Below are 15992 nucleotides of genomic sequence, written 5' to 3'. Positions count from 1 at the left end.
GCTTCCCACATGTTACCACACCTTTGGAACAGACTCCCACTTCATTTCAAACAAAACACCTCATTGACCCTCTTCAAACGCAATCTGGGCAACTGGATGGATAACCGCAAATTCACCATAGGGGTTCCATTTGTGTTTCTCTTGGACAGAGACAATGGGTGCTGATCATGGAAATAAGGGTAGAACTTGGCTAGGCATTAGGGCTATTAGCCTAGTAACTTCCTATGATTCTATGTTGTTGATTTGATAGTGTGAAGGAACATTGTTTGTGCCGAAGGGAATGATGTTGCATTTCTTTGCATTCAGTTTAAGACCATAATTAATACACCAGTCGTTGGTCTGCATGAGACCCTCCTGGAGTATCCTGACATCATTTGGGGAGTCAGTGATTGCAACCTAATTTCCAGTTGTCTGCAAACTTGGTCAGCCACAACCCTTTAGTTTTGACCTGAACTTATGGATGTATATACCAAACAGTAGGGGACTCAGCATTTACCCCTGTGGTACCCTGCTGGTGACAGGTCTGCTGGTTGATGTGGAGTCACCCACTTTGATAGTGTGTATCTGGTTTGTGAGCCAGTTGGCTATCCATCTTACAATGAAGGGGCTTACTTTAATTTGCTAAGTTTATTGGTAATGCCTAAATGTGGGATTGGGTCGAAAGGCTTTGCCAAGTCGAGGTATGCTGTGTGAACAGATTTGCCATCATAAATGGCCTCGGTCACACTTTCAAAGAAATTCACCAGGTTAAACAGGCAGGACCTGCCCTTCATGAAGCCAAATTATGTAGGATACTTGGTTTGAAAGTCACCTATGCCTTTATTTATGTGGTCCATAATGATAATTTCCACAGCCTTACAGATGATGCTGGTCAGGCTCATGGGTCTGTAATTCTTCAGGTCTGTTGCTAGGCCAACTTTGTGGAGGGAAATAACTGTAGCTGTTCTCCATTCTGCAGGAACAAAGCCTGTGGTTTGGCTATAATTGAAAATGGTATTAAGTGGTAATGCTAGTTCATGTTTTAGCTTGTTTAGAAGACAACCTGGCATGTCATCTGCTACCATAGAGGCTGTCTCTTCATATAAAAGTTATGCTAATTATTTTTTCATGCACGTATTTCTCCTTCATTAATACACATTTGGAATGACCCTGAAAAGACAGAGTTGATGATGTTTTGTAGTCAGCTAATAGCAATGATCACTACATTTTCATATACTGACTACATTCCTCAAGCACAGTGAATTTGTATATCTCCAGTGGTGAACAGTGATCAACTAAAAGAAGTTCCAGCCAAATAACATATTTCAGCTTGTCTCTCACACTCAGACATTTACATGCATACATCCTGAACATTCAAACTGATGTTCATATCACTGTAATCGAGTGAGTGCAGGCATCACTTGCTTTTACATAAAAACTGCACCCTCACCTCACAACTGCATATCACCATCATAGGAATAACCATATTCTGACTGCAGGTATCTCTGCTGTTTTGACTCTAATAAAGTGAAAGAAGTTCAGACCAAGGAAAAGTAATGCATTTCAACTTGAGTCTCTGTTTGTCTCTACATCACACACACACACACACACACACACACACACACACACACACACACACACACACACACACACACACACACACACACACAAACACACAGTTCCCATCAAGCTAAATCAGTAGTCATTTTACTGTGAATGATTGCAGGAATTGTACGTTTTCATCCACAAACTGCATCCAACTCCAGGAATATCAACTTTTGAACAGGGAACATCGACAGTGTTTGACTGCTATCACAGAAAATCAATTCTGTTTATAGTATTTCAACTTGTGTCGCTAATTCTCTCTAGCACTTATCATACACACATGCATCATTTTCTTGGCAAACAATGGCACTGAATACTTAATTGCACTGCATTGAATCATTCAATTTCAGTACAAGCCTGTAACCTAATAACCTTCCTTCAAACATCCCCATCTACTCTGAGCTCTGGTCACCAATAAAATTTAACTTCGTAAATGCAGGCTGACATTTAGGTACTCTGTGGATACCAGTATCAACTGCGAGTGGTGTAACTTGGCACTGAGAGGTATTAATAAGGTCATGGACTTTTTGGAACAGGAGTTTCTCAGTTAATGGAATTTGTTTCAGTTTTCGGTTTGAGTATTAGGGACAAGATACCAAAAATGGATTCTTGTAAATATCTTCACTCTAATATATTTTGTTATGATCTGCATAAACAGGTTCCATTAACTGCTCAATTTCAAATAGCTTTATAAATCAGGTCAATTTGGTTACTGAATAAATGGCACCTAAAAGCAAAATCTGCCACATGGCACTCCCTACTTGCATCCACAATTGGTGCCACTTGTGGTCCACACCAGTTGCCTGTAATGCAATATAAAGTTCAAACTCCATGCCAGTAAATGCCAAAGAAAGTGACTTGTCTTGGAACTAGGAATGCCTTCTTATTATTAAGGAAGAGTGGCTACTCTTTATTTAGAATGGATTCTGTGCCCTAGCTGGTAGAGTACTGCAAGGATTCATGTCATAAGGTATGCAGGAAGCTTGCAGACCACTGGAAGGACAGAATTCATCATGATTCGGAGTTTGGAGGCACAGCCTAATTTGTTTTTAAACATTTGCTGCACCCCTCCTAAAACTGTTTTTTTTTACCTTCTATGTTAATAGTAGGATAATTTTAAAAGTTCCTTAATTTTGGGCTTTTCCCTAATGATTTTTTGTTGGTTAGCAATTCTGCAGGTAATTTTTGAGAAGTATGTTCATGTTAGGACTGATAAATATGCAGTTACTGGGACAAGTTCTAGTTAGAGTTACTAAAGATAATGGTTAGAGATAAGTGTACCTTGGAAAGTCTGTACGGACAGAAGCAACAAGAAGTGCCAGTAAGTAAAGTATTCAGAGCAATCAGCTTTACTGAGAAAAAATGACCAAATTAAGTGCTTTTGTCCCAAATTATACAAGGCTTCAACTGACTGGAAAGCATGGTAAAACAGGAATTTAACTAATAAAAAAAAGATTTCACAAGTTACAAATCAACCAACAAAAAGCAATTATCACAGAGGCAGCCAGAACCTTCACTAAGGAATTCTACACCCATACAGAAAAATGTATAGAGATAGAAGTCCCTACCCAAAACAAATATTGTGAGAAATTCAAAAGCAAACAACCCTAGTGGTCCTATACAATACAAGTCTACAACAAAGGAAAGAAAATAGTTGAAATATAGCAGATCCAACCCCTTTTCTCAAGGAAAGTATCACAAGCCTTACCAAAAAAAAAAAAAAACATAAATAGCACTTTCAGGTTCACTGAAGAAGTCTATGGACTTAGGTTGGCATCTGAAGTAAAAGATAATCATAAATCCTTCTTTAGCTTTGTTAGAAAACTAACAAACATTACCCTACATTCACATAAACTTATGCAAAATGATGCCTCCTATTCTATTATAGAGACTGTAGATGGTGATCATTTGGTACACACAGCATATCTTAACCTGGACAAGGCCTTCAAAACCATTCTCCATGCTGGCATTAAAAAACTGATCCATATGTACTACGATGATAGCGAATTGTCTGAAAGATAGAACTCACATTGTGAGGGTTGCAGGTGCCTCATCAGAAAGTATAAAAGTGGCCCTCATGGTTTGGTGCTGGGCCCTCATGGCTTGGTGCTGAGCCCTCATGGCTTGGTGCTGGGACCTCACCTTTTAGTCATTTACTTCTCAGATCTCCAAGCAGAGAGCCAATATCTCTGGCTAGCAAAGCTGGAAGATGACAGTGAATGTGGGGGTAGGAGCTTAATGTTGATCACCTGCTGACACCTACATTCCCGGAAATAAAATCTTCAAGTTAAATTATCATCAGTGTAATGAAATGGGCTCAAACTAAATGCATTATCATCACTTTTAATAGAAAAATCCTCCCCTCATCACACTGTACAGACAACACACCATTCCAAAATGAAAATATAATCAGGCACCAAGAAAGTTAGGCTGACAGTTCCCTCTCATTTAATCATGTAACATTGGTTATCAGGAACTCATTTTATATAGTTCAGATAATTGCCAAATGAATCTCATAAAGGTGTAAAGAGGTAATTTCACCCTTATACTCAGCAGGGTAGCTGCTTCATGGGTCAAAAGGTAATCAGTCTGAATGTATTCTGTGATTGGTAAAGCCACTGAACAGAATACAGTTTGAACAAAATAGTGGGAGATTGGTATTTATGCAAGATGACTGAATAGCAAAGACAAGAGGAATTTTACCATTTCCCAGCTACTGTGCAATCACAGAGATGGTATATTTAAGTATTAGGGGATGTGGAAATTCAGTATCCCACATGGAGATAGCAGCAGGGCTTGCCCCCCCTCCCCCCCGAAAGACCATTTTACAAATGGTTAGGTTTAGTTAATGGACTTCAATAAGGTTGCTTTCAATGATTCATCCTATACCCACTCAGCACTTATCAGACCAGTTATTTAATACAAAGCCCCCTTTGAGATCTATCTCACTAAACACATCAAACATTTAGAATGTCCCTCAATGTTCTTAAAAAAAAAAATCACAGGGTTAATGTCCTGGAACTATTGAGAAAGGCTGGAAGCTCTATCCTTTTATTCAGTGTCTTGTAGACTTTTGAGAAGATATCTTTGTTTCACTTATTACACTACTCGGGGCCTGCTTGTCTTGGCCCTGGAACTCCTGTAGCTGCACAAGTCAAATGGCTCCCCTAATTCTAGAACCAGGAACCTAAATCTTCACCAACAGATAAATAAAATACGGAGGAGGAGGGACAGGTTTATAACCTAGCTCCTCCCAAACCTTCAGAATAAACTTTCCCTGCATGTTAAGCAGTGCAACTCACTATCTTCCTTTAAACACAGCCTAGATGACTGGAAAGGTATCCACAAATTTACTGAAGGACTGTCTGGTATGAAAGGAGATGTGACACAATGGAGGGTACTGGCAAGGCGTAAATGATCATAAGACTCAATAGCTTTAGAACATCTATGAATCTAAATGATGAAAAGTCTGGCAATCTACTTCTGTGTCCAACTGCCTAGTAATATCTGTGGATGTCTTACAGCTTTTCATGAGGTGACTATAAGATTTGGATACAGCTCAACAGCATCGGATGGATAGATGGGTCAAGTGTGAACTCTAAAATAGCTTTTCATTTAACTGTTGCAGTTAAAGATCAGATATTAGCCATCATGAGGTTTTCTTTTATCATTTGAGGAATACGTTCTGGCTAAAATTATATATATTTTTTTGTGTTGAAAACTATAATTCCAGATGCCTAAACACCATCACTGATTCCAAATAGTGTAAACATAAAACAAACTACTATTGTATGGTTTGGTGATGTATATTTCTAATCTCTGTGCTGCATATGATGGTCACCAGATGGCAGTGTACTACTCTATAAGGTAATAGAACAAACTTCCAATGTTCTCCTCAGCATGAAGACTTTTAGGAGAATTGATACATTCCTAATGCAGTGGGTGAGAGTCTGCAATTCAGTGAAGAAAGGCTAATTTCCCAAGAAACAATCCACTTTATGGTTCTGTGATTATGCTATCCATGAAGGGTATACTGTTCTTCATTGTCAATGGAGAAATTACTAATCTAGAATGTTCTTCATTGTCAATATAGAGATTACCAATCTGTTGAGAATTTCCGATTTCTAAACCCAATTGTATCTTGTTTATGAGTTATTAAAGTTAAAGTTATGAATACACTAAAACATACCAATGGTGTTTAAAATGTTATCACTGACGCAACAGTAAAATACAAGCGAGTTTATTTTCAGTTTTAATTCATCATCTTTACACTACACACTAGCAGGCACATCAACACATATAAAACAACAGAAACAGCCATAGGAATGCCAAATACCTGCGTAACATTAGAATAATAAAATTCTGTATTTTAGGCCACTGATGAGATCTGAATTTTAAAATAAAGAAATACCATTTTTTCACTTATGAAAAGCATTAAAAGCATCTAGAACATGCTTCCACTTAAAGCTGTCTGCTTATATAATACAAATCATATAGACAGATCTTCATTCTACATAAAGTGCATACTCCAAAAGGCTATTTCGAATTACTCTTTTTTAATACTGTTATTTGGCAATCTGACCTACTTTTGTGAAACTGCACAATTAGTAAGATGATGTGCTGTTTCCAAGTCAGTCATTAACATACCAAGAGCCTCTTGGAACTTAATGGCCACCCACACATAGGACCAGCAGGAAAATAATTCAGTGGCTGTCTTGTATCTTAAGTTCATGTCATACCCTGTATAATGTAACAGCATCGCAATCTAACTCTAATTGTTCTGGAATGCTTCCTAATCACAATTTAAGTGTATTTTATGAAAAAATAGGTTAAATACAAATGCCACAAGTGATTTTCCCCATAAGATGATCTATTCAATAATGTTATTAATACAAGTCTTTATAGTATTGGTCAAATAACTAGAATACCATCTTTTTAAAGTGTTGATATTAAGTAACTTTGAAGTCCTTACAACAGAACAGCATTATCAGACAGAGACAGCAGGTCTAGTCCTGGAAATAACATAACAGGATAAACAGGTGTTAATAAAATACATTAGAACAAAATTAAGATCTTCGTATTTTGCATCTTAATGCCATGACAGTAGTCTTTGTGAAAAAAAAATCTGGCTTCCAATATGGGCTATCCGCTACAGAACGTCACATGCTCCTAGTCTCAAGAACCTGCCTGAAGGCATACATACAAATACAAAAAATGCTATATTTATGGAAAGGACTATCTAGGAAAGAAGGCAAGAGAGGTAGATGTATTTGTACACAATTCTTTAACAGTTATATTTCTGCCTCCAGTTAATAAGGGAAGAAGTCTTATCCAGTATCATTCATGTCAGTGCTGTTAAAAACATCACAGTAGAATTTATCTGCTGCATGCTAAACCAGATGAAATGATAAACAGCACTTTAAAATAAAAGATTTGATTCACTTAGCTGAGTTCAACATACTGTACCTTGGAGAAGTAATTCTGACTATGAAAACATTAATGCATGTCTGCTACTTAGTTTTCAGTAGCTCTTTAATTCTCCAACTAGAATGGATGTTAAAACTGAAGCTAATAATATACTTGATTAGAAACTAACAAAATCTCCAAGCAATTTCATAGTCACTGGAACCATTGTGGTTTTGGCCTCTGCTCCTTTGTGGCACGGCTCGGAATCTGTCTGGTACATCAGAATAAGGCGATCAGCATATAAAAATCTTTAGAAAAAATACTTGGTTATGTATTAAATAAGCATCACACCCATTATTATTTTCTGCTGTATTAAATGCTTTCCCTGGAAGATTCTGAATACATGATAAATGCAATACTTCAGAATATACTGGATAAATCTGGACCTCCACAAATAATGAACTACAGAAAAGATTTAACAATTCCCTGATGCCACTGACGGACAGATATGATCTAGTGCTGAAAAGATACATGATTTCTGATGAAAACTTTATCAAGAGTAAGCACATATGCACAGGAAACAAAAGCTAGATTCAGGCAAGTTTAGTAAAATAAACTGCTATGAAGCACTACAGATGAGCAGCCCATGGGAAGTAGCCAAAGTTTAGAAAGCAGTGAAAATGACACTTGGCAAAGGTTTACATATAAATAAAAAGCCATTCACATTAAATATATATGTGGAACCAGGTAGTACTTTCGATGCAGATCACAACGATTTAAATAATAACTTGAGATTTAAGAGAACCGAGAAATTTAATTGATATCTTTTAAGTAAATGTTTTGAACAGTATGTCAGAAATCATGGTAAAGCTTCAAAGAAGGCATTCTAGCATTTACCTTAATGATTATTTCTTTTATTACCTTCCATTTAATGTTTGCCTTTTTGGCTTTTCCCGGTTAGGGGTCACAACAGCGGAACTCCGGTCTGCTAATGATGGGCAGTAGATTATATATATATTTTTTTTTCCATAATAAATTTTTATTGATATATATTTTCAAAATACAATAAAATCACACACATAATTCACTACTATTACTATCAAATATATACACTATCTGAACATGATGCTCCATATAAAAATTGCGTCATTAATCCAAAAAATAAAAACCAGGAAGAAAAAAAAAAAAAAAAACTTTGTAAAGTGCTGCGTCATATCATACATCACACATATTATTTTTTTTATGGTACCGAGTTGCCAAGCCCGACACCCAGTCTTCAGCGATGGCACGCCCATTCACGCATGTCTTTCGGAGGCCACTCGACCACAGGGAGAACATGCAGACTCCACACAAAAGGCACTGCAGCCGAGAATCGAACAGGAGAAACTCCTGCTGTGAGGCAACAACGCTACCGCTGCACCATCGCGGATTTATTATCTTCCACTAAATAATTATTTTTAAAGAGGAGTCCACATGAGATATGGTCCCTGAAAAATGGGAGAAAAGGAAAACAATTTCCATTCAAAATGAAAATAATTTGCAGAGAAGATAGCAAAGAACGTATAACCATAATTAACCCACTTAGTAAAGTACAAAGGATGTTCAGCAACAGCTAAAGTGCAGCTTAGAAGAAAAAAGCATTTCTTCTCAGAAACTGTTGTTTTCGAGCAGACACAGACTTGTCTTTTTTAAGACTTGTTAACTATGTATTATACTACAAAAGTAAAATGTAGGTTGTTTTTGCCTGAATTTTTCTGGATTTGTCAAAGGCATCTAACATGGCAGATCATAGTCTGTTGGTAGAAACATGTTGTACCATTTGTCTCAGCATTAATACAGCAAGATGGTTTAGGAGTTGCCAATGTAAACATAATGAACATAGCTTTGCACAAAGCTGTCTTATCACTGTAACATCTAAAGACTAAGGTAGCTCTGCGATCTATCCTGAGTCTCCTATTTCTTCATTATTTACCAGTGATGCAAGGCTTCACACAGGGGAATTTGCACCTAATGACAGATGGGGAGATTGACATTACATGCAGTCCTGTATTGTATGTGGCTGAAGAACCTCATATGTTATCAGGACAGTAATACATTTCACAAAATTGAAATGCCCCAGAGTTAGGGCACACAGAAACAGCCCTTATCTAAAACTGCCCCTAATGTAGATTGTGCATAGAACTAACAGAAAGAAAATCTTCCAGAAAACTTGAACATTTGGACGTACCCGTTTACAGCAAACATAGTACTGAAATAAATAATAATATTATGACCGGCTATGCCTCCGAAAATAGATTTGTTTCATTAAGTGGCATGTTGCAAGGACTCTACTACTAAATTTTGATTTAGTCTTTCCATTGAAATTAAGTGCATAACTTTAGGAAATGGCCAATATCAACTGAGTTGTAAACTGTTTATTAATGTAAGAGCCATGCCATCATGTTATTGTCTAATTTTACTATACTTTGCATGCCAGGTCTTTGTGTTTTAGTATAAAAGTCAATACCCAGAAAGGGAAATAACAGCATAAGGAAAGCACTCCATTTATAATGCACAGAAAATACTGTGCAAGATTTGTATTTGTCACTCTTTCCTTGATAAAAGATGTATTCCTTTAAATATCACTTTTTGTCATGCATGGTATGATGCTTTGCAAATTAAGTCAGCATATATGTAATAATGAAAAAAACAAGCCACCTGTCTGTAGCCTGATTGTCAAAACATAACTCTTTAATCAAAGAACATATATTCTGAGTCAGACCATAATATATAAGACTCAGTACTGAAACCTTTAAATCTTGAAAAGTATTAAAACGGATATGAAATAAAAAAATAAATAATCATATGTTTCATGCTCGATTAATATAATTTCCTAACTTTATGATTTTGCATTGTTCTGTATTTTCTTTCTACCTCTTCTTAAATTCCACAACTGTGCCTCTCTTTATCATCCTTTTTACTCTCTTCACCTAAAAATTTGTTACATTAGAGGCACATTAGAGGCACAGATACCTCTCTAAATCACTGCTGCAGGATCCTTAGCTATACTGGTTGTATCCTGCAAAGGGTATAGTGGGTGGCCAGCTTCCTTAGCTATACTGGTTGTATCATGCAAAGGGTATAGTGGGCGGCCAGCTTCCTTAGCTATACTGGTTGTATCCTGCAAAGGGTATAGTGGGCGGCCAGTTTCCTTAGCTATACTGGTTGTATCCTGCAAAGGGTATAGTGGGCAGCCAGCTTCCTTAGCTATACCGGTTGTATCCTGCAAAGGGTATAGTGGGCAGCCAGCTTCCTTAGCTATACCGGTTGTATCCTGCAAAGGGTATAGTGGGCGGCCAGCTTCCTTAGCTATACTGGTTGTATCCTGCAAAGGGTATAGTGGGCGGCCAGCTTCCTTAGCTATACTGGTTGTATCCTGCAAAGGGTATAGTGGGCGACCAGCTTCCTTAGCTATACTGGTTGTATCCTGCAAAGGGTATAGTGGGCCAGCTTCCTTAGCTATACTGGTTGTATCCTGCAAAGGGTATAGTGGGCGGCCAGCTTCCTTAGCTATACTGGTTGTATCCTGCAAAGGGTATAGTGGGCGGCCAGCTTCCTTAGCTATACTGGTTGTATCCTGCAAAGGGTATAGTGGGTGGCCAGCTTCCTTAGCTATACTGGTTGTAGCCTGCAAAGGGTATAGTGGGTGGCCAGCTTCCTTAGCTATACTGGTTGTATCCTGCAAAGGGTATAGTGGGCGGCCAGCTTCCTTAGCTATACTGGTTGTATCCTGCAAAGGGTATAGTGGGCGGCCAGCTTCCTTAGCTATACTGGTTGTATCCTGCAAAGGGTATAGTGGGCGGCCAGCTTCCTTAGCTATACTGGTTGTATCCTGCAAAGGGTATAGTGGGTGGCCAGCTTCCTTAGCTATACTGGTTGTATCCTGCAAAGGGTATAGTGGGCGGCCAGCTTCCTTAGCTATACCGGTTGTATCCTGCAAAGGGTATAGTGGGCGGCCAGCTTCCTTAGCTATACTGGTTGTATCCTGCAAAGGGTGTAGTGGGCGGCCAGCTTCCTTAGCTATACTGGTTGCATCCTGCAAAGGGTATAGTGGGCGGCCAGCTTCCTTAGCTATACTGGTTGTATCCTGCAAAGGGTATAGTGGGCGGCCAGCTTCTAAAGCATCAAGGTACCTTCCCTGCACCCAATCCATTAGTCAACTCAAGGACCAGGATGAAAGAGGTAGAGATGGAACTTGCTGAATTATGGGAGGATAAAATAGAAGAAACAGATGGAGTATATCCCACTGCACTTATAAATTTGGCTAGTATACAAGCATAAGAATACCTCTATCTGAAGATCTTCAAAATTTCAATGATTAGTAGTGAAATGCTTAAGGAATAGAAAACAGTAACTGCAGTACCATTGTTTGGGGGGGTGCAGAAAAACTCAGCCAATTAAAGGCATATTAGCTTAACAGCACTAAGAAGAAATTTGCTGGTGTCAATGCCAGAGGGAAGGGTGATGTTGTCTTAAGAAAACAACAATCTCCAGGACAGCAACAAATATTGTTTCACATCATAAGATGCTTACTGAAAAACTTCTGCTTATCAGGGTACAATCTATATAGAGAAAATGGACTGCTGTATGGCTAAACAGTAGGACACACAGGATTTTGATGAGAGGAATAATGTCTGGAATTAGGACAGTGATTAATGGAGTACCTGATCTAGGTCTACTACTCTTATTTGTATATTTATCCATTTTCACTTGTATACCAGGATAGTCTTTTTGAGATAATAGCTGCTTTACAGCCTAGTCCTGAGAAGAAAAGCACCAGATATTACACTTTCCAGTAAGTACAGAATACAAAATAAGAGGCAAGAAATAAAAATAGTTACACCAAAAAGATTTCTTTTTCAAACTTTTTTAAAACTGTTATGAGATAGACATAGGCAAGGAAAAAAGAAAACATAGAGATATAATAGCTTGTTATTAGTATGGTAGCAGTACTTAGTACACTAGAAGGCTGTACATGTATAAGAATAAAGACATGAAGTAAAGTAATAGATGAATGGAGTAGTTAGTAATGTGGAGCGAATAAAGAGAAAGAGGAAGATATAGGGAAGAGGAGTAGCTAGAGGAAGAGAGGTGAAGAATAAAACATGGTTATAATGATCAGGGCATTTTGGGAATGTAGGGAAATGCACCATGTGAAGGCTAAACCAAGGCTTTAAGCTGCTGATTTTCAAGTCTTGTAACAATATACAATACATGGGCATGTCCAAAAAGAGTACAGACTGTTTTTATCAGAAGTATCATAGGGAAAAAGAAAAGGACATCGCCCAAGCTGGATGACACAAGCATAGATATAATGGAGGTGTGGCCAGCCCATTTCATGACGGCAGCATAATCCCATTCTGGGACTCCTTGACAACATTGCACTTCTAGTTCTGGTAATTACAGTGTATGCAGCTGGAAAAAGAATGAGTATCATACAAGCAGACTCTCTGCTAAATCATGGTAAAGTGCTAACACCAGAAAACAGGATTATCTTGATATTTGAAGGATTATCAAAGCTCACCCATGAGATTGAGGCCTATCTCAGTACAACTTCTAGTCAGCAGGAAAGACCAGTAGCAGTGCAGGATATACTGAGCAGGGTTTCATAAGCCTCCTTTCTAAAGAGTAATGACTGAAAGAAAACACAGAAATATATATCCATCCTGGAAAATACAGTGAGACATTTACAGAAAAAGTGGATGATCTTGAGAACTGTTTTAGGTGCAGTGATGTCAGAATCCAGGAAATCCCCAAAACAATTAAAGGTTTCTACTTATGTGAATCAATAAAGAAAGAATACCATTAAGGAAATTGTGCATACGGACTCTCAATTTATCTTAGATAACATGCAAAACAGCCTCAGTCTGAATTTCCATGCCATGTGCATTAGCATGATCATGCAATCCTACAGGTTGAGAGAATGGCTTATTAGAAACAGTAAGTATTAAAAAGGGTATTTCAAGGAGTATGGACTCTGAGATTTCTGAACAATTTGTCATCAGCACTGTAATGAGCTTCCAAAAATAAGGAGTTGCTATGTAAAAGAGTGGAGGAGAGGAATATACAGTCATTACTAGTACACCATGTGCACCTATTGAGTAAATATAATGACATGACTGATTGGTTCACTGATTGGCATTTGTTTACTGGGAAATTCCAACAGAGTACGAGAAAAGTTCAATTCTATAGACATCATGGACATTGTTTGCATTGTTTCATCATCTGCAGTCAGCTTCATTCATAGGAAACAATTCCATTATTCAGACATCCTTGATGACATTTATTAATAGTTTTGATTAAAAATACCAGTTACATGTTTATTTTATTTTAAATACAGGGATGAATGTGCAATACAATATCATCGGTATACATAGATTGTAATGCTTTACGTAAGAACAATGACCCGATTTAGCAATGTAATTCCTGTAAAATACCCATCACTGGAAAGTTCCAGCAGTGAATAAATCTGGCACTTACATTTGGTGATGGAAACATTTATTAACCCTCTATAAAAATTTCAGCTTCCTTGGCAAAAGAGCATTTTATAGATTCTTCAGGGTAAATGTCATATTGAAGACCTAATTGTCAAAATTATGATTCCCTCTGCTCTACTGATGGGGTCTGAGAACAGATATATTTTTTCTCACTAAAACTGCCATAGAAATTGTAATGCTGTCCAGCATGCATTGAGGTGCTCCATATCTGCCTTTAATATAGCTAGCTTAAGAGGTAGCTCAGACAGCTTCCCCTTTACCAGTGCCATACTCCAAATGATGGGTAATAAATACCCAAAATCATGGACAGATTTTAAAAATTTCTCGGTGGTAGGAGAACAAGTTTTGCAGTAGCATGCATTTTATGAAGGATATGAAGTCTTAAATTTAAGTGTCTGTCATTATTTAATGTCTAAAGTCTTCAATAATTTGCCAGAAACCCAGAAATTTTATGAGGAAAAGACCAAAATATGAGTGAAAAAATATGAGCATTTTGTGAAATTCCAGACAATTGAGCAATATGAGCATTATGCCCATTGTTTTGGACTGTAAAATAATGAACACTTTGTCTTTCTCCTGAGGATAATATGGATCTAAACACCACTGTGAAACTTGTCTTAAATAATTTAGTGTGATCCTGAGAAGTGTTTCCTCCAAAACTATGCACTGTGATGTTAGTTTCCTAATACACTTCAATGTCCCTCTTCTCTATGCCAGAAAATGCATTACCCTTACAGTATTCCAGATCACTCAGAAATGTAGGCTCAGCAATACACTGATGCTCTGAATATCAGGACCTGCATTTATTAGTCAATGAATATGCATGTTTCATAGTCAATGTCATAATCAAAAGAACTTAAAAGTGGACTTTTCATGGACTATCATACCTTTCCTCAGACCACATAAAAAGAAAAAAAAAAGAATACATTGTTCTTTATCTACAGATTACTACACTTCATTAACTGTAGTTATGTTCTAAATGCTAACCAGTATTTGCTTTACTCCTCTGGAATGTAATCTGAAATGGCAGTGGGAAACAAATGTGATGCTTAATTAATTAATGTCCTTTTCAATCGTTTGTATGGAAACAGAACATAACATATTCATCATCTGTATAACACTCCCATATTCTTATAATGAATGCAAGTACTACTGTCATCCAGTGAAATGCTTCAAGTGAGAACTGAACACACTGCCGTTGAAATAGAAATTCCTTTAGGTTACTAAATACACCACACAGACAACTGGCAGTGAACAGCACTAGAGAAAAAAAATCTAAACAGAATATGTATGATACGTTCTTTTAAAAATGCCATCGGAACAGTCCTTGGTCTGAATACTAAATCAACACCCTGAACAATCCTAGAAAAAAATCAAAGCATTATAAAAAAGCAAAAAAGTGAAAATCTAAGCTTATAATCGTACTTCTCATGCAAATTCAGAAAAAGACATCCCAATCTAATTAAATACTCATATTTCAAAAGCCTAGACTGTTTTATTGTTAGGGGGTCTTTTCTGATCTCTACATTTTTTTGCCCCCAACTTGCAATTCCCCCTCTGAAAGATATAATGCATATCCAAGCCATAGGTCCAGGTAGGAGATTCATCAAGCTCGTGGAGCTTAAAAAACTTCATCCAATAAAACATAAAATAAAAAAGATGTATGCCAAATGTTCAGAATCTGAAACTAAAAGAAAGTGTGTGGTTGTGAATGGTATGACATCATTCTTAGTTCTGCAATATAACCTTTCCAGGAGATAACTATAGCCTGCTAGAAACCTCCAAGGGGTATGCATCTAATCAATAATTCCATCGAGCTGAATTGTGTGAATTAGTTCTCTGTGCTGAGAAGGATGTGACAAAGCCAAGTTGATAGAATTACAAAACCTTTGAGGAAACATATTCAAGTCTAAGGCAAAACAAAAGCAACAGAGGGCAAAGTACATGCATTCCACAAGGGCTGTTATGACGTAAGAACAGAATGCAGCTTTTTAGAGCCTTACTTACCTCTTTGTACCTCAAGCGATATGAAAGAATGCGGTCCACTGCATTGGGATTCATTTGAGTCCATTGCAGACTGTAGGTGTAGGTCCGAGGTCTGTTAAGCCACAGAGGGTTGTAGGTATCATAATAAAACTCTGGAGGATAAGCTTTGCCTGTGGGAAATTGTAAGAAAATAAAACTTGTTCATAATTACAAGGTTATTCAGTTTAGTCTCTTACTTAGTTCAAGTTTTATTTGTGATAGTTTCAAAGTATATTGTACTATTTTGTTATCGCATATTAAGGTATGATATCAGAATCCTGGAAGAGATTTTGCTGCAAAATAAAATACTCATGATCCTCTTCAATTTTCAAGACTATAGACAAACTCTGGATGAACTGAAAGAACAGCCCTATGGGAAAGCCTTTTTTATGAATAGCATTATACTGTTGGACCAAGTAAAGTAAATATCCCTTTATTGCT

The 15992-nt window shown here is 37.3% G+C and overlaps 1 protein-coding gene across 1 annotated transcript in view; it reads right to left on the bottom strand.

Moving 5' to 3' along the window:
* The window catches only part of MDGA2 (MAM domain containing glycosylphosphatidylinositol anchor 2), a 4933289-nt gene that overhangs the window by 1057944 nt on the left and 3859353 nt on the right, over window positions 1-15992 (bottom strand). Inside the window, exon 10 of the mRNA XM_044074257.1 lies at window positions 15534-15682. Within this exon, the coding sequence (XP_043930192.1) occupies window positions 15534-15682 (149 nt within the window). The remainder of the gene's footprint in view (window positions 1-15533; window positions 15683-15992) is intronic.

Source organism: Protopterus annectens, chromosome 6.part0 (assembly GCF_019279795.1).
Source record: "Protopterus annectens isolate FY-2018-M chromosome 6.part0, PAN1.0, whole genome shotgun sequence".
In the NCBI taxonomy this organism is placed as follows: Eukaryota; Metazoa; Chordata; order Ceratodontiformes; family Protopteridae; genus Protopterus; species Protopterus annectens.
This window is presented reverse-complemented; position numbering and strand designations above follow the sequence as displayed.